The 26,132-nt window shown below is 43.5% G+C and overlaps 1 protein-coding gene across 1 annotated transcript in view; it reads left to right on the top strand.

The window, feature by feature from the left end:
- Positions 1–24,887, top strand: part of LOC144209192 (voltage-gated potassium channel KCNC3-like) — a 46,722-nt gene extending 21,835 nt beyond the window's left edge. Inside the window, exon 5 of the mRNA XM_077735437.1 lies at positions 20,854–24,887. Within this exon, the coding sequence (XP_077591563.1) occupies positions 20,854–21,005 (152 nt within the window). The 3' untranslated portion in view covers positions 21,006–24,887. The remainder of the gene's footprint in view (positions 1–20,853) is intronic.
- The last annotated feature ends 1,245 nt before the right edge of the window (positions 24,888–26,132 follow it).

Raw genomic sequence — 26,132 nt, 5'->3', positions numbered from 1 at the left:
TATGGAGGCAACAACAAACAAACAGACACATAGAAAATCAATTTATTGGAAATATAAATAAATAATCACTAAATACCAATAGATAATAGATAAGTAGTATAAGTAGTAGTGATAAGTCTTGATTGGGTCCTAGTTGCAGAACTCGAGTTGAGTATGGTGACGGCTATTGGGAAGAATCTGTCCTTGAGTGTGTTTGTCTTGGCATTTATAAATCTGTAGCACCTTCCAACAGGCAGCAGGTTGAATTGGTGGATGCACATTTTCTTTTATAATGCTCTCTGCTCTTCTAAGGCACCGGCTTTCGTAAATGCTGGACAGGGTGGTTAAGGGGCAGTTTATTCATTCCTTATTCGGGAAATTTTGTTGGCACAGTATTAAGAGGGTGAATACTTATTTGGCAAATGGTTCACTAACTGCAATGGGATTGAATCCAGAACTTCCAAACGTAAAATAAAAGTAAAAAAAATAAAAGTGCTGCATCAACGAAATAACTTTATTTTTGTGTTTTGGTCCTTCTAGGTGTGTTTTACAGTCAGTATTTCCAACATGTCTCACGCTGAAGTCGCACATGTGCAATATACAAGTGTCGGTCCTTTAAGATGCGGCTTCAACATGGGATATTTTGTCAAATACGGAACCAATAAACTTCTGCGAGTGTCTAGGTCTCTTATTAGAAGTTCCATTTAAATTGCCATCCATTTTGCACCTAACCTGACCAGGAATGTTAATAAGTTTCGCAACCTTTTTGGAGCTGCGGCACAATTTTTGCATTGAAAAAATCTCAAGGGACACCACCGTCTGAAAATCTTTTAATTTAAAACTATGTTAGCTATATTAACAATAGTCATTTTCATCAACATTTTATCAGCTAGAATCACTTAAACTTCCAAAATTATTCCAAAATCTAAATTTTCACACTCACCATATGTCATAAAAAGTCTGTCTGCGGATTCTGAACATCTTCAGGTTTGAGTATGAAATATGCTGTCATTATTATAGATGCAAAAAAGTATTTCTAGTTTTTATAAATCATCACAATGCTTTTACAATTGCCTTTCATTTAAAAGTGTTGTCAGTGAAGAAACGGTTCAGCCAACTATTGGAACCTCAGTGAATCTAAAACGTTTTTATGATCTCCTTGTAGTATTTGCTAATCTAAGATGGACATGCAGGGTCAAGTATACTTCCTCAATGCTGTTATGAATGTTCCATCATCATCTTCAATTACAGCCAACTGTTACAGGCATCTTAGCATAAGTATCTCACAAAGGTGAGCACACCCATTTAATTTCTATATTTTTTTTTTAAATTATATCTTTTCAGGGTCAACACTGAAGAAATAATACACTGTGGTAAAATGTAAACCAGGGCGGCTCAATGGGCCAAGTGGTTAGCGCATCGGCCTTACAGCTCTGGGGTCCTGGGTTCTAATCCAAGTCATGTCCATCTGAGTTTGCATGTTCTCACTAGGCCAGTGTGGGTTTCTCCAGTTTCCTCCCACATTCCAAACACATGCATGGTAGGATGATCATTGGAATCTCTATATTGCCCCTAGGTACGGGTGTGAGAGTGTATGGTTGTCCGTCTCCTTGTGCCCTGCGATCGGTTAGCCACTAATTCAAGGTGTGCCTTCTCTCTGGCCCTAAGTTAGCTGGTATAGGATGAGGATAAAGCAGATAAGAAATGAGATGAGATGAGACAATGTAAACCAGTTATAGTAGAGCTTGGATAATAACACATTTATTGTTTCTTGAAAATCACTCTAAACAAATATGATTGTCTGAAATGCTGCCAAGCGTACTCAGATCGGGCCACTTCCCAAACAGAGATATGACATTCTCATCTCCAAGCAGAAATCATTGAGCTACCTGCTGCTGCCACCTAATGGTACGGAAGTGTACTACATGATTAAATGTATTGCAATATTACATGATGCCAGGCGCAAGGCCGCACAGGCAAAAAGGTGTATAATTTCCCACGGTACACCTGACAACACTGGTGTGTTGTTGAATATTCATTCATTTTTTGAACTACTTTAACCTCACTAGGATCGCGGGGGGTCCTGGAATGACTTCGGGCCAGAGGTGGGGGGCACTCTAAAATCAGTGGCCAGCCGATCGCAGGGCTGAATAAACCTGATAAATCGAGAGTTCAACCAGCCTACTACTCATGTTTTTGTGATTTGGGAGGAAACCGGAGTACCCGGCGAACACCCACAGAAGCCCAAGAAGAACATGCAAACTCCACAGTGGAAAGTCGGAACCCACGTTCTGCGAACCATGAGAGCATCGCGCTAACCACTTGCACAACGGGCCACTTGATAAACACATAATTGTCTTATGTACCCATGATGCCCCTGCGCCTTAAGTACATCAGTAAGGCAACTCCATCATTGTCGTTGTCAATCAATATCTGGAGGACACAAGATGGGGAGAAAATAAAGTTTTCTGTGCTCATGGCAGCTGTAATAACAACCACAAGAAGACCAGATCAACACTTTTACAGGAGACTGACAGATATATCCCAAAGGAAAGCTTGGTTATAGAGAATACGACGTGCAAACTTGTATGCTGCTTTAGCACATTTAATCCTGATTTATAGCATGCCTTGCAACATGATTGTAAATTATTTAGTGCAAGCTTTAGCCAGCTTTGAGCACATTTAACATTTAAAACAATTCCAAGTGAATTTATCAATTGATGATCAATGATCTTGTTGAGCTAAACTGATTCTCAGCATCAGAGTATTCTTGTGCTGGTCTGTTGCATATGATCTTTTTTTTCAAAATATATATATATATAAATCAATAAAAAAAGAAACAAAGCAATTGCTAAAAACATTCAAGCTAAGTAACTTTGTTGTAGTTTCAGGGGGCTGAAATCGAAGGCAGGCCTAAACAGATCTGAATATTGGATTGGATTGGATTGTATTCGGGAAAGTACATTGTGGCAGTAGCAAGAGGGTGATTAGACAGAACTGCAAAGCAAAAGCACAAAGTACAAAGCAAATCAAAGTAAATGGAATCATCTAATCATTAAAACATAAAAGCAGCAAAAACACAAAACGAACAAGAGTGGACAGAGCTACCGTGGCCGCCGGCTGCCGCTTAAACAGCGCCATTTTGGTTGCAGTAACTGAATTGGACTCAAAAAGACCTTGTAAAGACAAAAATTGGAACCCCACAGAACAGCAAAGCAAAAACACAAAGTACAAAGCAAATCAAAGTAAATGGAATCATCAAATCATTAAAACATAAAAGCAGCAAAAACACAAGATAAACAAGAGTGGACAGAGCTACCGTGGCCGTCGGCTGCCGCTTAAACAGCGCCATTTTGGTTGCGGTAACTGAATCGGACTCAAAAAGACCTTGTAAAGACAAAAACTGGAACCACACACAGGAAGTCTTCCACGAGATGGGGAACTTCAGCAGACTGTGACCGAGGTGGAGAATGTGCAAAGTCGCTCTTGCAAGCTTATCCGCACAGTTACTCAGTAGTCTGAAGCTGGAAAAAAAAAAACGCAGTAGGGCAGAACACCTCAACTCCATTGCTGGTAGGGGCCGACAGCTCTTCCATCCCATCCCACGATGGAATGGTTGGTCAGAAGCGTTGCCTCTTCTCCCAGCACTTTTGTCCAGCTACAGACCTCCGGCGGTACCGAGGTGTTGCTCCTTCTGCTGCGTATTGTAACAGATAGTTCCATGTGTGTGACAGCGCAGGCATGGCTGGCTGGCTGGCTGGCTGGCTGGTCCAACCCCCCCCCCCCCCCCCCAACAAAAAAAAAGTGGCCGAAAAATGCCAGGCTAACACAACAAGGAAAGTTGTAAAAACATTAAAGTAAAAAGTATAAAGTACAAAGTAAAGTAAAAAGGAATGCATTAGGAAATATTAAAATGTCATTTAAAAAAAGAAAGAAGGGCTGTAAAACATGAAAAACATAAGAGTCTGTCACCCTTGGTGCAGAGCTACTGCCACAGGCTCCCGCTTGTACGGCGCCATCTTGGATTGGATAGTGGGGAAATAAGTATTTATTCAACTCCCAATTGTACAAGTTATTCTACTTGAAAAGATTAGAGAGGCTTGTAATTCTCAACATAGGTAAACCTCAACCATGAGAGACAGAATGTGGGGGAAAAAGAAAATCACATTGTTTGATTTAGAAACAATTTATTTCCAAATTAGAGTGGAAAATAAGTATTTGGTCACCTACAAACAAGCAAGATTAGTGTGTCAAAGAGGTCTAACTTCTTCGAACGAAATCTAACAAGGTCTCCACCCATTACCTGTATTAAGAGCATCTGTTTACAAACACCTGTTCACGACCGTAGTCTCTCACACTCCAAACTACACTATGGCCAAGATCAAAGAGCTGTCAAAGGACACCAGAGACAAAATAGTAAGGTTCAATCCGCACTAGGTAAAACACTTGGTGTAAAGAAATCACCTGTGGTAGCAATTATTAGAAAATTGTGGTTTGGAGGAGAAAGAATACTGAATTGCATCCGAATAACACCACAGCCACTGTGAAGCATGGGGATGAAAATATCATGAATTGGGGCTGTTTTTCTGCAAAGGGACCAAGACAACTGATCTGTATATAGGAAAGAATGAATGGAGCCATGTATGAAGATATTTTGACTGAAAATCTCCTTCCATCAGCAAGGACATTAAAGATGAGACATGGCTGGGTCTTTCAACATGACTATGATCCCAAACACAGCCAGGGCAACAAAGGAATGGCTTCGTAAGGAGCATTTCAAGGTCCTGGAGTGGCCTTGCCAGTCTCCAGATCTGAAACCCATAGAAAATCTGAGAAGGGAGTTGAAAGTCCGTGTTGTCCACCATCAGCCCAAAACATCACTGCTCTAGAGGAGATTTGCCTAGAGGAATGGGCCAAAATACCAGCAAGTGTGTGAAAAGCTTGTGAAGAGTTACAGAAAACGTTTGGCCTCTGTTATTGCCAACAAAGGGTACACAAAGTATTGAGATGAACTTTTTGGTATTGACCAAATACTTAATTTCCACCATGATTAGCATTTTTTTTTAAATCAAACAAAGTCATTTTAATTTTTTTCTCTCCACATTCTGTCTCTCCTGGTTGAAGTTTACACATGTTGACAATTACAGGCCTCCTTAATCTTTTCAAGTAGGATTACTTGCAGAATTTGTGGTTGAATAAATAGTTATTTGCCCCACTGTAGAAGATTACAAGATCTGAATGTTTATCAACAAGTCACGCCTTGAAACTGCACACAAAACTTCTTGACCTCTCAAATACCTTTATGTTGCTTACAAATAGGCTGTTTATGAAATAAACGATCAACTTGAAATAAACTGACACATTGTGTGTTGTGTTTATGCTGATTAGATTAGACTTTATTCATCTCGCATTTGGGAAATTCACTGTCACCGTATCAACTGAGTGAGAAAATAGACACAGGAAAAGACAGTTTAGACATGAATAGATAATAGATAAGTTTGCCCAGATGTTTCTTTTGTTAAAGCGCCTGATAGGGGGATAGGGATGAAGGATCTGCGGGAGCGCTCCTTCCTGCAATGAGGTTGCAGCAGTCTATTGCAGAAGGATCTTTGGAGGGACTCCACAAACTCATGCAGGGGGTGGCAGCTGAACTGCAAAGCACATTGTATTATTATTTTAACCCAGAAAAAGTGTCAAGGTTAACTGTAACATGCATAGCACTGTGCGATAATTTTATAGGTAAATTGATGCTTTCCCTCAGCAACAATAGCTTGAATATCAACATTCCAGCATGACTACATTTTTGTTTCACGCTAATAAAGCTATGAAACACATTTAATTCACCGCTTTAACAAAATTACATTGTTTAATATAGGGCTAAAAGTATTACCCAGCAGTGCATATGCAGTAGAATATTAGTGGATGGTTTGTAGTTATCCTAAACAAGGCACTAAACCACTTTGAGCTCATCTGAACTACTAAGAACTAAGGTTTACTTACAGCTCTCTCCTACAGCTAAAGCATTGCTGTACACAATATTTGACCCTATTATGTTACAGCCTGGCGGATGAGTGGTTGTGTATTGGCCTCACAGTTCTGGGGTCCTGGATTCGAATCAAGGTCGGTCCTCCTTTGGGGTGTTTGCATGTTTTCCCCGGGCCTCCGTGAGTTTTTTCCAGGTACTCTGGATTCCTTTCAAAAACATGCATGGTGGTGTGGTTGGATTCTGTATTGCCCCTAGGAATGTGTGAGCATGAATGGTTGCCCGTCTCCTCGTGCACTGCGATTGGCTGGCCACTGATTCAGGGTGCCCCCCCCCCCTCCGCCTCTTGTCCAAAGTCAGGTGGGATAGGCTCCAGCACCCCCACGACCCTTGTGAGGACAAGCGATTCAGAAAATGAATGAATGTTGCCACCCGATGGTACAGTGTGGTTCTTTCGCCTGACTCTGGTGGGGGCAGTCTGGGTTCGATTCCTACTCGGTGGCAGTGTGAGTGATTCTTTGTCTCTCTGTGTGCCCTATGGCTAACGGAAAAATGAAAATCAGACATAGGCATTGTCGTCATCATTGACTTGACAAAAAACCTAGTAGTCATCATACCCTCAGCAGCGTATGACGAAATTGTATAGTGCTTCTCCACAAGTTCGTCTTCCCAGGCCAGACACATTTATGACATTTATTTATGACATATTCATACTTGTTAGCTCTCCGCCTTGAGCGCCATTTTCCGGCGACTACAAGTTGCCTCACCGATGCCAACAAGAATAAGATGGATCACTTACCTCTCAGTCTTTATACTTACCCTCCCTCAGTCATCCTGTGGAAGGTAGATCTGCACCAAACTACCTTCCTGTTACTTCAATTTGACTTGACTTAATTTCATAGTAGGGATATGTGTAGTCGTCACGTCACGTGTTGCTGCAGGTTCAGAGACCTGATGGCTGTTGGGAAGAAGCTGTCCTTGAGCCTGTTTGTCCGTGCTTTGTAGGACCTGTAGCGTCTGCCAGATGGAAGCAACTGGAACAGGCCGTGTCCAGGGTGGTATGGGTCTCCAACAATGGACCCGGCTCTTCTGAGGTATCGGGGGTTGGCAATGTCTTCTAGCGATGGCAGAGAGCAGCCGACGATCTTCCGGGCAGTGTTTATCACTCTCTGTATGGCTTTTTTGTCTGCTGCCGTGCTTCCGGTATACCACACTGTAATGCCGTAAGTCAGGATGCTCTCCACAGTGGCTCTGTAGAAGGTTGCCAGAAGCTTGGTGTCCAACTTGTCCCTTCTCAGTACCCTGAGGAAGTGGAGTCGTTTCTGGGCCTTCTTCACTAACACTGTGGTGTTTGTGGACCAGGAGAGCCTATCCGTGACGTGGACTCCCAGGAATTTGAACGATTGGACCCTGTCTACACATACTCCGTTAATGAGGAGTGGGGCCAGGTCTGTGCTGCGCTTGCGAAAGTCCAAGATTATTTCTTTAGTCTTTGCGGTATCCAGTGTAAGATTGTTCGCCGAGCACCAAGAAGACAGTTTGTCGACCTCGTCTCTGTAAGCTGACTCATCCCCGCCTGAGATGAGTCCGATCACAGTGGTGTCATCGGCGAATTTGATGATAGAGTTTGACTGGTGGGCTGGTGTGCAGTCGTATGTGTACAGGGAGTACAGGAGAGGACTCAGTACACAGCCTTGTGGTGAGCCTGTGTTTAGTGTGATGGAGGAAGAGAGGTGTGGACCCATTCTGACAGTTTGTGGTCGACCAGTCAAGAAGTTCTTTATCCAGCAGCAGATTGAAGAGGATAGTCCAAGGTGGTAGAGTTTGTCCTTCAGGATGTCCGGCTTGTTGGTGTTGAAGGCTGAGCTATAGTCTATGAAAAGCATTCTCACATAGTTCCCCTGGTGCTCCAGGTGGCTCAGTGCTGTGTGAAGAGCCACGGCGATAGCATCCTCAGTGGACCTGTTTTCCCTATAAGCAAACTGGTGCGGGTCAACTGAGGGGGGAATTGTCTTTCTGATGTGTCGGGCCACCAACTTTTCAAAGCACTTCATGATCACAGGCGTGAGAGCAACAGGCCTGTAATCGTTCAAGCTGCCGATGGTTGGCTTTTTGGGGACAGGAATGATGGTGGCAGATTTTAGGCAGGCAGGAACGATGGATTGTTGCAAGGACCGATTGAAAATGTCCGTGAAGACTCCTGCCAGCTGTTCAGCACAGGCTTTGAGCACTTTGCCAGGTATTCCGTCTGGACCAGCAGCCTTCCTGGTGTTCACAGACTGCATTTCCAGTCTCACTTCCTGTTCCTGAAACTCCAGTGTATTGTCGCAGGGTGGTGGTGGGAGTGTTGACACTTGGTTTGATTTGTCAGATTCAAAGCGGGCAAAGAAATGGTTCAGTTCCTCCGCTAGTGAGACATTCGCGTTTACAGACATGGAATTGTTCTTGTAGTTAGTGATATGTCGTATTCCCTGCCACATCTTCTTTGGGTTGTTTTCTTTGAAGTGCTCTTCGATTTTCTTAGTATATGCTGCCTTGGCCTTCTTTATGCCCCTTTTCAGCTCAGCTCTGGCAGCTCTATACTTTCTTTTGTCCCCCGATCTGTAGGCGGTGTTACGGCATTTGATAAGTGCTTGTGTCTCTTTGGTCATCCAGGGTTTTTGATTTGGAAAAACTCGTATCCGTTTGTTTGTAGTGACGTTGTCAATGCCGTTTCTGATGTAGGAGAGTACGGAGAGAAAACTGGTGTCCAGTATAGGCGTTTATTCTGACTTTCCCCGGAGACAGGTGGGTTAAGCTCCAGCATCCCCTGCAACCCTTTTGAAGATGGCCAGTATGGAAGAAGAATGAATGAATGTTACAGCAGATACTTGATAATCATAGATCAAATCCAGCTCCTCTTTTTGCACTTAGCTGTAAGGTAGCTCATGCGTAATGACATTAAAAACAAGATGGACGCCTCATCCCTTCATGATTTGAAATGAGGAAATGTTGACTAAAGGTAAGTTTGCATAGGTTCCATATGATTTAATTTGAATTTTATTTCCCTAACATTAATGGCTCGAAACATCCAATGCTTTTTAGCCAACGGCTTAAGATCCCAGTGTCACTGACTGAAATCGATAGATTGGAATTTAATGTGCCACAACATAGTCATTCCGTATTTAAAATACAACAAAAATGCATCAAAGACAGTTATTTTTGCTGTTGGCCCAGAGGCAGAGTCAGTAATCGAAAGTGATGTGAACAAAAATAGTTTTTTTTTTGCGCACGTTGTCCTAATCCATTTTGTTTCATTGCTGCGGCGGCCTGCATTTTTTTTCTTTTTCTAAATGACTTTGTATTGTGTACGGAACATTGGTTAACACCTAATGAGCAGCTATCACTGCACATTGATGCCACACAAGGCAGTCTTAAGTTGGTTTTAACACATCTGTCAGCCTATAACATTCATGCATTCATCTTCCATACCGCCCATCCTCGAAAGGGTTCCAGGGGTTTCTGGAGCCTAACCCAAAATCGCTTTGTGTGAAAAGCAGACTTCACCCTAGATTGGTCGCCAGTTAGTCGGTTAGGGCACACAGTGAGACAGACAACCACTCACATTTCCACCGATTAGGAATCAAAGCCAGACTCCCCGTACCAAAGTCAGGCAGAAGAACCACTGCACAGATTTGCCTCTGTTTAACTACATACTCTGATTCCCCCATAGTGTCGGTTTGGATCTCAAGACAACATGATGCCCCCTGGGAGTTCGCTTCATTCTGTTGATTTGATCCTGTCAAATCTTAATTTGAGGTTTTAATGGGCACGACAAGCATGAATTTGCCTGGGTGCTTGGCGCGACCCATTAGCATTCTTTTTTTTTCTAGTATGTTTAGAATAAAAATAGTGATGCACCTGCTGGTGGTGTGTGCAGCTCAGGCAACACTTGAGGCGGCCAAAAGCATAAAGAGGCCTGGGTTACTCCTGAAACCATACAAAGAATCGGGGCCAATGTTCCCTCTAATGTTTTACATGTCTGAGGATAGAGACATATGAGCACACTGAGGACCACAGAGCAACTAGTCCTCGCTATGGGCCCACACCAGTATTTTCTGAACTGCTTATCCTCCCAAGCATTGTGGGGGATGCTGGAGCATTTCCCAGCAAGCCAGATGTGGGGGACACCCCGAATCAGTGGCCAACCAATCGCAGGGCACCAAAAGACAACCATTCACACTCACACTCATTCCTAGGGGCAATTTAGAGTGACCAACCGGTCTACCCTGCATGTTTTTGGAATTTGGGAGGAAACCGTAGAGCCCGAGAAAACCCACGCAGCTTCAGGGTGAACATGTAAACTCAACACAGGAGGAAGGACTTTAATCCAAACCCAGGACCCTAGAACGGTGAGCCCGACGTGGTGGTTCTAAGGGTGACTGTGTAGTGCAAACCACCTACTCTGTTTGTGGCTCACATACCTGGAACTCAATACCAATTATCAGAGGTGAACTCGCGTCTCAGAACCTCTCTGCCAATCATCTAAAGCAGGGGTCTCAAGCCAATTCCGTAAAAGGCTGCAGTGGGTCCTGGTCTTTGTTTCAACCCGATACAGTGTCGACAGTGAGGGATCTTTTAAAATCGTGACCGGACATTTCGTCGACGGACCTTTTGTCGCGGGCTAAAAGTATGTTAAGACTTGTATTTGTTTAATAAAATGACCATATAAAGTATTTCAACATCTTGCTGTATTGCAAGTTCTCTCACTTAGAAACGTACATCATAGGTTCATAGCCACTCTGAGATAGATAATTCAAAAAGGAAAAATGTATGACTTTTTAGCGATATATTTGCGTGATCCCGCTGGCACACCTGTCTATCAGTTAGAATTCCTAAAAATAAATAACCATAGATAGTAAGACTTTTTTTCTTTAAATCGCCGCAGGCTAGGGATAGTGGTTAAGGCTAGTGGTTAGAAGTAGGGTTAGGGGATAGTGGTTAAGGTTAGTGCTTAATGTTAGGGGATACTGGTAGGGGATCGTGGTTAAGGTTAGGGTTAGAGCAGAGTGGTTAAGGTTAGGGTTAAGGCAGAGTGATTAAGGCTAGAGGTTAGAATTAGGGTTAAGGTTTGTGTTTAGGATTAGGGTTAGGGTATAGTGGTTGAAGTTAGTGGTCGAACCCCAACCTCGCGAACGATTGTTTTGTTGCATAAATAAACCGTTGAAAGCGATCAACCAGGTAATAGAAGTTTTATTAAAACAGATATAAAACTTACAAATTATGTGCAATGGCTTGTAGGTACTCTGTTTGCATAGTCATCCGTGAGCTTTTTCAACCGTTCATTAACAACTCAGTATATCCTTTTGGTGTTTCTAGGCATTATACTGCATGAAGCCTGTTGTATAGTTAGTTACCAATCATTTTGCTCTTTTTTCACGCAGAGGCGATGTCAGGAGTCGCTGGATCGCCTCTCCTGACATGACGTCACGGTAGTTATCAGCCGTGGCTAATTACGTGATTGGATTATTTTTGGTATTTAAGCATTGTGACTTTCTGTGGACACCGTTGGATCGTCTGGTTTCGTCCTGGTGTAGTACTGGTTAAGTTCTGGTTTCGTCCTGGTGTAGTACTGGTTAAGTTCTGGTTTCGTTTCCCGTTAATCCTCGTAGTCATTGCTGTTTCCATGACGCCCCGCCGCATGTTGTTTTCGTTTGTAATGAGTGGTCAAGCTAAGTTGTTGAAGTTATGTTACCCCGTTCAATAAATCAACCTACAAGAGCTACAGATCTGCCTCACCTTTCCATTCCTTCGGCGACTCTGCATCTGGGTTCAACTTCCCCTCCGATCGCCTCGCAATACGCGGCGGCGATCGTAACAGCACGATCCAACCATTATGGACCCAGCGGAGCGCCACCCACGCTCGCGCCGACGCACTCGGCGACGCAAACCATCCACCTCGAAGACACCGGACTGCTTGGAATGTATAAGTAACCCCTCAGAATCGTTTAGGAGTTTTATAATGAACACACCGTGGTGCGGGGCTCTCAGGCACATCATTGCTGGGGAGGAGTCCCAGCGAGTAGGAGAGTTAGAGCCGCAGCGTACTCATACGCCCCACCACTGCTATGCACGTCGCCCTGGGAAGCCTTTACCGTTTCATCATGATGCCCAGGTGCGTACAACCACCAGAGAGCGCCCAAGTTATCTTATGCCTATGCCCAGAGGAATTGATTCACCATGGAGAGAGCCTGAAGATTCTGGTGAGGAGGACATAGTTGAGGAAATTGATTTTTTCGCTGGCGTTTCTGAATCTGATGATGAATTCTTTGACCAATTCGGACCCCGAGACCTTCCACTGGAGGAGGATTATCCCGATTGTTTTCCCGATAATTCCTATTACAAATACCCCGACCAGCAATTGCAGAGTGGGCTGGCCACCAATTGTGGGGCGCGGCGTGGTGGCGGGGGTGCTGTGCAGTCCTCCCAGAGGAGGCGCCGAGCGCCACGCCGTAGAGCGAAGCGAAAGGAATGCCTGGACACACTAACCACTGTCCAAGTTACGCGCCCGACCACGTCCCTCCAAGCTCCTTTTCCGACCACGTCCCTCCAAGCTCCTTTTCCGACCACGTCCCTCCAAGCCCCTTTTCCGACCACGTCCCTCCAAGCTCCTTTTCCGACCACGTTCCTCCAAGCTCCTTTCCAAGTGCCCGAAGTTACTCGGCCGACCACGCCTTTCCAAGTGCCCGAAGTAACTCGACCGACCACGCCTTTCCAAGTGCCCGAAGTTACTCGGCCGACCCCGCTGTACCAGCAGCTCCTAAGGACTATGCAGTCCTCCCCGTTCCAAGTGGCCGAAGTCACTCGGCCGACCACGCTTTTCCAAGTGCCCGAAGTTACTCAGCCGACCCCGCTGTACCAGCAGCTCCTAAGGACTATGCAGCCCTCCCCGTTCCAAGTGCCCGAAGTCACTCGGCCGACCACGCCTGTCCAAGTGGCCGAAGTTACTCGGCCCAGCGCGCCGTTTCAAGTGCCCCAAGCTCCTGTGCCAAGGCCACGCAAATTACTCCCGTTGCCTTTGGGGTCGCCGGTCGCACCCGTACCGAAGCCACGGATCAGGTTTCTGGTGACGGACGGCCATTCTAACACCGCTCTCCCAAGCACCGCTCTCCCAAGCACCGCTCTCCCAAGCACCGCTCTACCAAGCACCGCTCTCCCTAGCACCGCTCTCCCAAGCGCCTGCCCGTCCTGCGCCTGCCTGCCCAGAAGTGGCGACGATGCTCCGGCGCTCGATGAAGACGGGGCCGGCGACGTCGAGAGTGGTATTTCGCCGGAGTCCCTGGAAGATGGGACTGGCGACATCGAGAGAGGCAATTCGCCGGAGTCCCTGGAGGAAGGGGCTGGCGACGTCGAGAGTGCCAATTCGCCGGTGCCCCTGGAGGAAGAAGCCGGTGACGTCGAGAGAGGCAATTCGCCGGAGTCCCTGGAGGAAGGGGTTGGCGATGACGAGAGTGCCAATTCGCCGGTGCCCCTGGAGGAAGAAGCCGGTGACGTCGAGAGTGGTAATTCGCTGGTGCCCCTGGAGGAGGAAGCCGGTGACGTCGAGAGTGGCAATGCGCCGGAGTCCCTGGCAGTAGGGGCTGGCGACGTCAAGAGTGGCAATGCGCCGGAGTCCCTGGCAGTAGGGGCTGGCGACGTCAAGAGTGGTAATTCGCGGGAGTCCCTGGAGGAAGGGGCTGGCGACGTCGAGAGTGCCAATTCGCCGGTGCCCCTGGAGGAGGAAGCCGGTGACGTCGAGAGTGGCAATGCGCCGGAGTCCCTGGCAGATGGGACTGGCGACGAGAGAGGCAATTCGCCTGAGTCCCTGGAGGAAGGGGCTGGCGATGTCGAGAGTGCCAATTCGCCGGTGCGCCAGGAGGAAGAAGCCGGCGACGTCCAGAGAAGCAATGATCCGGGCTCCTGGGAGAAGAGGGCTGTCCACCCCCCGAGCAAACAGGGTAAGGTGCCTGACCGTACTAAACTTCTAATATTTCCTGAAGGCAGGCAGTTTGGCAAAGACTTAAGGGACCAGCTGGGATGCCTGCCGGACCGACCACTGCCTCGTCTCGTTTCTGGCCGGCGCGGACGCCCGCCGGATCGACCACAGCCTCGTCACGTTCTTGGCCGGCGCGGACGCCCGCCGGATCGACCACAGCCTCGTCTAGTTTCTGGCCGACGCGGAGGCCCGCCGGACCGACCACTGCCTCGTCTCGTTTCTGGCCGGCGCGGACGCCCGCCGGATCGACCACAGCCTCGTCTCGTTTCTGGCCGGCGCGGACGCCCGCCGGATCGACCACAGCCTCGTCTCGTTTCTGGCCGACGCGGACGCCCGCCGGACCGACCACTGCCTCGTCTCGTTTCTGGCCGGCGCGGACGCCCGCCGGATCGACCACCGCCTCGTCTCGTTTCTGGCCGGCGCGGACGCCCGCCGGATCGACCTCAGCCTCGTTTCGTTTCTGGCCGGCGCGGACGCCCGCCAGACCTGCCACCGACTCGTCTAGTTTCTGGCCGGCGCGGACGCCCACCGGATCGACCACAGCCTCGTCTTGTTTCTGACCGGCACGGACGCCCGCCAGACCTGCCACTGACTTGTCTCGTTTCTGGCTGGCGCGGACGCCCGCCGGAGCGACCCCTCCGTCTGTTCTTGGGTTGGTGTGGAAGACCACCGGACAAGTCTAGATCTCCCACCCACCCTCCCTGCTTGTTCCCGTTTCTCATGTTGTAATTGACCTTGGGACGTCTAGAATCCGTCCCTTAGAGGGGGTGTACTGTCAGGAGTCGCTGGATCGCCTCTCCTGACATGACGTCACGGTAGTTATCAGCCGTGGCTAATTACGTGATTGGATTATTTTTGGTATTTAAGCATTGTGACTTTCTGTGGACACCGTTGGATCGTCTGGTTTCGTCCTGGTGTAGTACTGGTTAAGTTCTGGTTTCGTCCTGGTGTAGTACTGGTTAAGTTCTGGTTTCGTTTCCCGTTAATCCTCGTAGTCATTGCTGTTTCCATGACGCCCCGCCGCATGTTGTTTTCGTTTGTAATGAGTGGTCAAGCTAAGTTGTTGAAGTTATGTTACCCCGTTCAATAAATCAACCTACAAGAGCTACAGATCTGCCTCACCTTTCCATTCCTTCGGCGACTCTGCATCTGGGTTCAACTTCCCCTCCGATCGCCTCGCAATACGCGGCGGCGATCGTAACAGGCGAGATACATTTGGATGAACGACTGACATTCTATGTTGAAATGTGCGGTGACAACCTTCAACAGAATTATTTGTGCGTGGTATTCCTAGCAAGGTCTTTTCTCTTACATTCCATAAGGAGATATTAAAACACTTACGCCTTACAGTGTCGCCTTCCCCTTTGTACAGCACCTAAGTAGTCTCAAAGTAGACGAGAAATTCTCCTAGGACTTCATCTGTTTCCTCGTCTAGTGAAGCCATTAATTAATCAAATATGTCTGACATCCTCCTTGGAACGAACACCAGAGCTGTAAGATTTTTTATTAGGAAAGCACTCCTTGGCTCATTATACCAATTATGTAGTCCACAGGCCTGAATTTTTCTCCAAAACATACAGATGTATGAGAGTTTGGAAAATTAATTTCTCTAATACTCATTGCAGCTTTTTCAAAATTAACGGTTATTGAATTAGGGTTCATAACACGCCCTTCTTTAAGCTTAGAAAATATCGTATCATGTTTCTTGAGTTTTAGATTTCATAATGCACTACACAAGTAGAACAGTATTGTAGAGTTGATGGTTGTCAGGTGCACTACCGAACGTACCGTCGCAAAACCAGTGCATGCTTTTTGAATCGGGATTAGTGTCAGTTGCCATTAAAACAATATCTTCCTCTTCGACTGAAACAAATCTCTCCCTTCTTAACAAAACCCTGTTTATCTGTTAATTCGTTTCCATCTATGAATTTCCTTTGTCTTCTAATCATTCTGTTAAGACTTTAATTTTTATGCAGAGATCCAGTTGCCTCTAAGGGAAAATTAGATGTGCAGTTTTGAATTATAGTACTCATAATTTCTTAAGTATTAGAGGCTCGTTCCTTAATCTTCTGTACTGTCTTGAGTACAAGAACTCTACTGGGATCTGGTCGGTGATAATGCAGCACGGGAACACCTTGTAGTATGTCAGTCACTGTCTTAAGTCACCCTCCACATCATCCTCTTTCTTCGCATTTCCAATAGGTAATGCTATACCTCATTTTGTCAACTGTTTAAGCATACCCATTGTACAGTAGTTTCCTTCCTCCACGTTTAGTAACAGTGCACTCCATGGCCTGTAAGAGAAAATATAAATTTTATAAAAGGAAAGAAAAAAATGTTTTTATATACATATATTCATACAGTTATACATACATATATACATACATATATACATACATATATACATATATACATACATATATACATACATATATATACATATATACATACATATATATACATGTATACATATATACATACATATATATACATATACTTGATTGGATTGGATAACTTTATTCATCCCGTATTCGGGAAATTTCTTTGTTGCAGTAGGAAGAGGGTGAGGATGCAGAAATAGGAAAGGCATTTTACACAAATAGGTAGTTAATAGTAAGTCAATAAATAAATACATGAAAAAAAAAAATATATATATATATATATATATATATATATATATATATATATATATATATATATATATATATATATATATATATATATATATATATATAGATATATAGATAGATAGATAGATAGATAGATAGATAGAGAGAGAGAGAGAGAGAGAGAGAGAGAGAGAGAGAGAGAGAGAGAGAGAGAGAGAGAGAGAGAGCGAGAGAGCGAGAGAGCGCGAGAGAGCGAGAGAGAGCGCGCGAGAGAGAGCGAGAGAGAGCGAGAGAGAGCGAGAGAGAGCGAGAGAGAGCGAGAGAGAGCGAGAGAGAGCGAGAGAGAGCGAGAGAGAGCGAGAGAGAGCGAGAGAGAGCGAGAGAGAGCGAGAGAGAGCGAGAGAGAGCGAGAGAGAGCGAGAGAGCGGAGAGAGCGAGAGAGAGCGAGAGAGAGCGAGAGAGAGCGAGAGAGAGCGAGAGAGAGCGAGAGAGAGCGAGAGAGAGCGAGAGAGAGCGAGAGAGAGCGAGAGAGAGCGAGAGAGAGCGAGAGAGAGCGAGAGAGAGCGAGAGAGAGCGAGAGAGAGCGAGAGAGAGCGAGAGAGAGCGAGAGAGAGCGAGAGAGAGCGAGAGAGAGCGAGAGAGAGCGAGAGAGAGCGAGAGAGAGCGAGAGAGAGCGAGAGAGAGCGAGAGAGAGCGAGAGAGAGCGAGAGAGAGCGAGAGAGAGCGAGAGAGAGCGAGAGAGAGCGAGAGAGAGCGAGAGAGAGCGAGAGAGAGCGAGAGAGAGCGAGAGAGAGCGAGAGAGAGCGAGAGAGAGCGAGAGAGAGCGAGAGAGAGCGAGAGAGAGCGAGAGAGAGCGAGAGAGAGCGAGAGAGAGCGAGAGAGAGCGAGAGAGAGCGAGAGAGAGCGAGAGAGAGCGAGAGAGAGCGAGAGAGAGCGAGAGAGAGCGAGAGAGAGCGAGAGAGAGCGAGAGAGAGCGAGAGAGAGCGAGAGAGAGCGAGAGAGAGCGAGAGAGAGCGAGAGAGAGCGAGAGAGAGCGAGAGAGAGCGAGAGAGAGCGAGAGAGAGCGAGAGAGAGCGAGAGAGAGCGAGAGAGAGCGAGAGAGAGCGAGAGAGAGCGAGAGAGAGCGAGAGAGAGCGAGAGAGAGCGAGAGAGAGGCGAGAGAGAGCGAGAGAGAGCGAGAGACAGCGAGAGACAGCGAGAGAGAGCGAGAGAGAGCGAGAGAGAGCGAGAGAGAGCGAGAGAGAGCGAGAGAGAGCGAGAGAGAGAGAGAGAGAGCGAGAGAGAGAGAGAGAGAGAGAGAGAGAGAGAGAGAGAGAGAGAGAGAGAGAGAGAGAGAGAGAGAGAGAGAGAGAGAGAGAGAGAGAGAGAGAGAGAGAGAGAGAGAGAGAGAGAGAGAGAGAGAGAGAGAGAGAGAGAGAGAGAGAGAGAGAGAGAGAGAGAGAGAGAGAGAGAGAGAGAGAGAGAGAGATAGAGAGAGATAGAGATAGATAGAGATATGGATATATAGATGGGACCCCCCGCAATAAGTGCATTTCCGCGAAGTAGGGGTGCCCCTTAAAAAATGCTTAAAGAAACGTGTAACACGTGCACAAAAGCACCACCAAGCAAAAACGTCACAGTAGTCCGTATGGAGGATCTTCTGCAGTTTTTTGGCACATAAGAAACATCGTTATTGGGAGTTGTGAACATTGTTTTTTTGGGCAGTGAAGATGCGCCTGTAAACAGCCATGACGTCATCAATGCGATTCCTGAACTCTCACCATGTTATTTGATGCAATTACTAATTCTTCAGCTATCGCGGAATCAGAGCTTCGCAGATTTTTTTCAGGAAGAAAATATAAAAAATGTAAAGATATTAAGTTAAAATTATAAATTACATCATCTTACAAGAGGTGGAAACCAAATATTCAATAAGAGTTATTGAATTATTACAACAGCGCCCTATCCCCACTATGCACTGTATTGATGGTGCACTTCTTCCTCCCCTCTGGGACACCGGATGGTGGACCAAAGTTTCCTCTAAGCCACCCAGGAGCCATTCTCCATGGCCTCACTGAACTTCTCCCATGCCCGGGTTTTGCCACGGAGATGACCAGAGCTGCATGCCGCTTGGCCACCCGGTACCCGTTTGCTGCCTCCAGAGACCCATGAGCCAAAAGAGCCCCATAGGACTCCTTTTACAGCCTGATGGCATCCCACACTGCTGGTTTCTACCAGCGCGTTTTGGAATTGCGGCAACGACAGGCACCAACCACCTTGCGGCCACAAGGTTGAGGCTGCAGCCTCAGCAATAGCACGGAACATGGTCCACTCAATGTCACTAGCCTCTACCCGGACATGGGAGAAACTCTGTCGGAGGTGGGAATTGAAACTCCTTCTGGCAGGACTCTGCCAGGCGTTCACGGGCCACACGGGTATCCGTCTACACCATTGGAGCCAACTCACCACCAGGTGGTGATCGATTGACAACTCCTCCCCTCTCTTTGCCCGAGTGTCCAAGAAATGTGGCCGCAGGTCCGATGACATGACCACAAAGTCGATAATCGAACTGCGGCCTAGGGTGTCCCGGTGCCAAGTGCACATATGGACCCCCTTATGCTTGAATTTGGTGTTCATTATTGTCAATCCAAGACAAACAAACGCAGAAGTCCAACAATAGAACACCACTCGGGTTCCGATCAGGGGGGAAGTTCTTCCCAATCATTGCATTCCACGTCCCAAGAGCTGGGTATTGTACCGCCAAGGATCCCTCCTTTGGCCGCCGCCCAACTGGCAATGCACCTGACCTCTTTGGCCCCTCTGACAGGTGGTGAGCCCATATGTAAATAACATATATTCAACAAATGCTTCTGTTTTTTGTGGTTCTTGAAAATAGACAAAGATGAAAAAGCAGAAAGTGCGACTACAGCAATGTAAAGGAGATGCAGTTATAAAAAGCACAAGGCAACTATATGCCCATTAGTGAAGTCTGCTAAGCGAATCTAACGACTTTTTTCTGTATTGTTTGTCAAAGATTATTTTTCCATCTCATATGCAGGGTAATACAATGTGAATTGACGCATTCGGCCCAAATATGTGCTGCTACAACAGAGGCTTCATATTCTCTGGAAATATTCCTCCTAAAACAAAAATATGGTTCCAACACAGACAAGAAAACAGCTGCCAAAATGGATAATGGATAATGCCAAGAAAGAGACAAATAGCAAATGGTAAAAAAATAAAAATAAATGACATCCACAGTTACAGATGTGGTTTCCAGGGCTCCGTATAGTGTTACATTTTGATACCATTTTGCTTATTGTTTTTTTGTGTGGGCCAGGGGTTAGGGTTAGGGTAGTCAGTTATTTGTTGCTGTGAGGGAGACAACATGACTTGTGATAATGGGCAAAACATGAAATGTTTTCAGCTATGTCCTCTTGCCCCTAAAAGTTCACACTAAGCTTGTTATGGTACAACGGGCATCTTCTACAATATTTTATATACATTGTTGTTCACTCCAGTCTTTATCAATTTTGATTTATATTTTGCACTTTATTTTATTTTAAGGTGTGGCTTTAATGTATTAGTAGAACCACTCGTTCACAGGCCCACACTCTATTAATGCAAGGTAACCAGTATAATCAAAGCAATGTTTAAACATGAAATATGACATTAATTTAGTGTTTCTCCCCCTGAATGAGCTCAGTTCCATACCCATGCTTTGGCTGTTGGCAAAAGATCTTGCTCTTTAGTGAACCACCACTCCAGGTAACACTAAATGCAATGAAAAGAGTGTAATCTCAAATAAAGATGCCCAAAAATTGAAAAAAAAAGATTAAAAAAAAAAACTTCGTAGTAGATTTGTCTTGAACAAATTATCGTCCCTTGTACATAGTGGCAAAGAAAATGATGTTTGCAAGGGATATTGAAGCAAATGATTTGTGTAACCCATGTTTCTGTTTTGTCCTGTGTCTGTCCGTCCATCTGTTTGTCTCTCTGTCTACCTGTTTGTCTTCTCCAAATTCCTCCTTGGCCTAAATGGTTTTATTTTGTTTGGGCTGGTTTTATTTTTCAACTTGTCAAATGCTTTTTCATAAACAAATGCCTTTTGGTACATAATGTGTGCTGCTGTCATGTGTACATAAATAACTTCTGTTTAATTTGATATTTACATTTCAATCTCATGGCACATATTGCTTACATAAATACTTTATCATGAAAACATTGTTTTCAACATTGTCCTATTTGTTTTTCCTTTGGCCCGGCCCCTGCATTTTATGGTTATGTAGCTCCAGGTTATGAGAAATCCCGCAGCCTAAATAATATTTCTGGGATGACTGGTGCCCCGCTACGCCTTACCCCTATCAACAACTCCACCTTTGAGTCTTTTGAGCCACCTGGTTTTAGGCAATGCCACTCTCCCATCCCTTCCATCTTATAGTTCAGTATAATTACCAAGAAAATATCACAACAAAACTACAAAACATTTGGATTGGTTTGCTGAAACACAACACATAGAAAGAATGATTACTGTACGACATCATCTTCATCTCACCTATTCTTAGTAAATATATATTTAAAAAAATAATTACAGTTGGTTAGGCTATAAAAGGAATTACCATGACAAAACACTCTTTAATATACTGAGATAGGCAATTAGATTTACAATTGTATAATTAAATACATTTTTAATGCCTGGCTACCAACAACGATGGCTAGGTTAAATTAGGGTTTACTCTGTAAATTAGCTCAATTGGTTTTCTTGCACTAGTTATTGCTTCTCTGTCAATTGTATTTACACTCACTAGGCGATGTCTTTGCATTTCGCTTGTTTAAACTGAATTTGTAGTTTAAAAATCAAAACAATGTTAGTCTAAATTGAGCTGGACTGAATTATTAAATTGTCGAACATTTAGTCCAACTTCAATACTGTTGATTGTGTGATATAAATATGGCACATATTATTTCATTTACCACCTACTTTTAAATAGACTGGTGACAAAGCACCTATAGTATTATATACTGAATAGCTGTCACCCAACATATCTGGAAAAGCATTTTGGGTTTACATCGACTTTTTGTCGTATAAATCAAAACTAAACCAAATGCATTATTTTCATACTCGTAACAAATATAGAGCAAATACATCTCACGAATGGAACTTAGATTTACTTCACATACACATGCTTTGCTTGTTGGCACTCTGACTAGTCTAACTTATGCAGGTTTTCTTTTCAAGTATTTTCTCATATGCAGATACTTGTATTACATTGATTTTCTAAAATATGAGGGACGTACTTACTTTCTTAATATATTATGGATATTGGTGAAAATGCTTTTAGATTATTTAGGTAAAAAACAGATAAAACACAAGCAATACTTCAACAAGTGATTTAATTTAAGTCAATTAAGTAAAAAACTATATAGTCTATATAAATGTAAGTAGATTTTAGTATAAATAAATGAATCTTAGCTACCTTCTTTTCGATGTTGAGCGAAAGCCATAAAAGTCGAAGCACGCGACACAATTCTAGTTTTCTTTCAGTTCAACCAGAAAGAGGCCAAGGTGTTGGTTAATATGGTATATTATATTAAAAGAGATTTTTTTTCCTGCTTCCAAACTACTCAGGCTTCACAGCAAACCGTGTATACAAATCACATTGCCAATGCAGTAGTTTTGTGACAAAAGTATCATAAGTTCTAAAATGTACACCAAGGGTCTCCAACTCCTGTACTTGAGGGCCCATAGCCAGTCTGTTTTCCATAACTCCCGCCACCACCACACCTGAATCAAATGATCAACTAATCAGCAAGCTGTCCAGAAGATTGATCACAATTCTGATTATTTGATTCAGGTGGAGGTAGACATGGAAGATGGACTGGCTAGGGGCTCTCGGGGACTGGAGTTGTAGATCCCTGATCTAAACCCACACCCTGAAACTGGAAACCCAAGTTTAGTTTGGATTTGTTGGGGGAAAAAAACACTCCTAATTTTAATCTTTTTCGTTCCAAACTAATTTCAACAACCTTTAGCACTCTTAAATAAACAGATATATGTTCTTAGGGGATAGGTTTAAAAAAATAAAATAGAACTTTTCTCAAGTATCAACTATTCTTTTAAAAGCAGGGGTCACAAATTGATCCGCAAAGGTCTGGTCGTTATTTCAACCCAGGAGTGGCCAACCTTGGTCCTCGATGGCTGCTATCCGGTCTGTTTTCTATATCTCCCTCCCCCAACACACCTGAATCAAATAACTGTGATCAGTATCAAGCTTCTGACAGCTTGTGATGAGTTGATCATTTGATTCAGGTGTGGTAGAGGAGGGAGATATGGAAAACCGACAGGATTTCGAGGCTCCCGAGGACCGGCCACTCCTGTTCCAACTGATCCAGTGCCGAGAGTTTAACCAATGAGGTATCTTCTAAAATAAGTAGCACCTTACTGCAATCACCTGATTACACTTGCAAGAGGTGTCCTTTTGTTCCATTTGGATGAAAACCTGCAGGCACTGCGGCCCCTGTGATGACCGGTTTGAGACCCCTGTTTTAAAGCAAACCATTTTCTCCTTCCTTTTTTCCGTTTACTATTATTAATGTGTCAATGTTTTCTTGTCATACAAAGCTTCATCTATCAATGCCAGATGAAAGACCTCTTTTATAGCGGAACTGTAGTGTTCAGCAGAATTGTAGCGTTCAGTGGAACGAGCGTTCATGGATGAATGTTAAACACAACTCTGCAAATGGTACTGCATACAAGACAGCAGATACCATTATTTTAGCCATTCATTTTGGCCATCACTCTCACAGTAAAGTATGGGATGCCTAGGGAGCAAAGTTGCTTCATCCTTCCACATGCACCCAATGGGATCTCCCCTAACATCTCAGTAAAACACTGAGCTGCATAGTTGCTTTGAATCATTAATGTTTTCTTGATGGCTGTTTTTGTGAGAGTCCTATAAACAATATTGTCATGTTTGGTTTTGCATGAATTTTCTTGAAGAAAAAAATGCTGCATGTGCACAGCAAAAAATACATATATTGCATCAATGAAACAATGTAATGAAAATTTTATTTACTATTTGTTTCTCTTTGAAATGCATGAAACTTCGATAATAACCGATATGAATACAGCAGTTCTCTAATATTTAGCTCAATTCATTATCTTGATTAGACGAGTGTTAGAATTCTGCAGTTCAGCCCATATATGAGACTTTCATTTCATCAGCCATGACCACAACTTTGCACTGATTCCAGTGTGATTTGGCTGTCAAAGCAATACTTTTTTGGCTTCTCTTTCTTTTCCTGTTGTAACCCTCATGAAATCCAACTTTATCCCATCCCTTCCCTCTTTTTCTTACCACCCATCTCTTATCTCGGCTGTGGCAATTCAGTAGAAGGCACCGTAAATGGCTACTGGAGTGACAGTCCATGGTAGAGGAGTAATGGGAACATGGAAAAAGGCAACATGTCGCAACGGAGGATGAACTTGAGAGAGACAACATTCAACATCTGAATATGCAATGTAGATCGAGACAGTGCTGTTTGATTTGTGAAACTGTTTTCTAACACAACTTGTATGCAAATAGATGTTGTGGATGTGTTTCTTTGTTCTCATGTGCATAATGCAAATGCAAATGTCTACCAAACTTAGTTTTATTGTTTGTGTAATGCACCATCTTTTTAGTGCTTGTGAGCCCCTCCTTTCAACCAAATACCTACCATTGGAGGCCCATTTCTCTAATTTCTCTCATAAAATGGCAATTAACCACTGCCTTATTATATCGCCCTTACAATTGTGTATATTGCCTCACTCAGCTGTCCTTTCACAATAAATACACTAAGAATGGTTAGTTTATTGCCACAAAAACCAAAACAAAAAAAATGAAGCTATTGCTTCCTCAATGTGCTTGTTTTCTTTCCAGGGAAGATAAGAATATCAATATTCAACTCAAGTGCTCAAGTCGAGCCAGACATTAGATGAGCTTTCTTGTACCATGATAAATTTGCCACTGATTGTGCAATGATACAAATATAGACCAAAGTGTTCACAGGCAAATAACTTTTTTTAGAGTCAACCTTGCAGTTTCAGTTTCATTCAGAACTTACTGGCCGTGATAGGTCACTGGCTCTCCTTTTTTTGATGGATTAGTATTTGGTGTGTATTTATGTATGTATGTATGCACGCATGCATTTATGCACGCATGTATGTGTGTGTGTGTATGTACAGGGTGACCCAAAAAGATGCATTATATATATATATATATATATATATATATATATATATATATATATATATATATATATATATATATATATATATATATATATATATATATATATATATATATATATATATATATATATATATATATATATATATATATATATATATATATATATATATATATATATATATATATATATATATATATATATATATATATATATATATATATATATATATATATATATATATATATATATATATATATATATATATATATATATATATATATATATATATATATATATATATATATATATATATATATATATATATACATATACACAACAAATGTCAACAATACTGTAGCATTTGCATTTATATATGTAATTTCAATCTTTTTTTACCTGCACAAATACTGAACTCTTTAACAATATCATTGTGACTGGGCCCTAGTTCAGTCCATCAAGGCAGCTTTACCATGGACTGATAGAATTTATATTTGAAGACCCAGAGTTTCATGTTTACTGCACTATCCTGTCATAATGGGCAAAACAACATTTTCTTTGTGTTTCATGTTTTAAAACGTTTTTGTTCTTGACATATCGTTTCCTGCATAGATGCATTGACATTGTCTCACACAAAAAATCATGTTTTGCCTTTGACCTCTTGTCTCCATTTCATCACAATGAGTGCCACTCTTGTCATGATTATGTCCATCATATGTCAAATGTGCATAGTAGTTAACTTTGCATGGGTTTCCATTGCAAGCAATAAGGAATTTGGTATGAAAATGATCTGGGTTGTTTGGATTTTAATCTTGAGATAATTAGCTATAGGTTAGCATTGTGTGAATGTGTTTTAGCACATGAATATGCACTTACAAAAGCATGATAAATCTCTTAGAATGCAACAAGAGGCAGTACATGCTGACAATATGCATGAAACAATGCTATTATGCTACTGGTCAATAATGACGTATGTAGGTCCTGTAATGGGGAGAGGGTGGGAAAGATTATTTTTTTCAGGTGTAGGAGGGAGTTACATTTCTTAAGTCTTGTATATCAACTATGCTATATATGTTTAAATAATTGTGACAAGAGAAACAAGAATGTGTTTGGGTTACGAGTTTCCCTTTCTTTCAGTGCTTTTTTTTTCTTAGAAAAAGCAATCATGAAAGCAGTCTGATGATCAGATTTATGCAAAGGCATGAATTTGCATGAATGCAAAGGTTTTAAACCAAGAAAATGAATCCCCACAAAAAAGAGCTTATTCTTGCTTCTGAATGTTTAAATTTCTCCTTTTCAGCATGAACACCAACCAAACGCATTTATTTATGTATTA

Source organism: Stigmatopora nigra, chromosome 15, assembly GCF_051989575.1.
Source record: "Stigmatopora nigra isolate UIUO_SnigA chromosome 15, RoL_Snig_1.1, whole genome shotgun sequence".
NCBI lineage: Eukaryota > Metazoa > Chordata > Actinopteri > Syngnathiformes > Syngnathidae > Stigmatopora > Stigmatopora nigra.
Note: the sequence above shows the minus strand (reverse complement) of the source record. Positions and strands in the feature narration are given on the sequence as shown.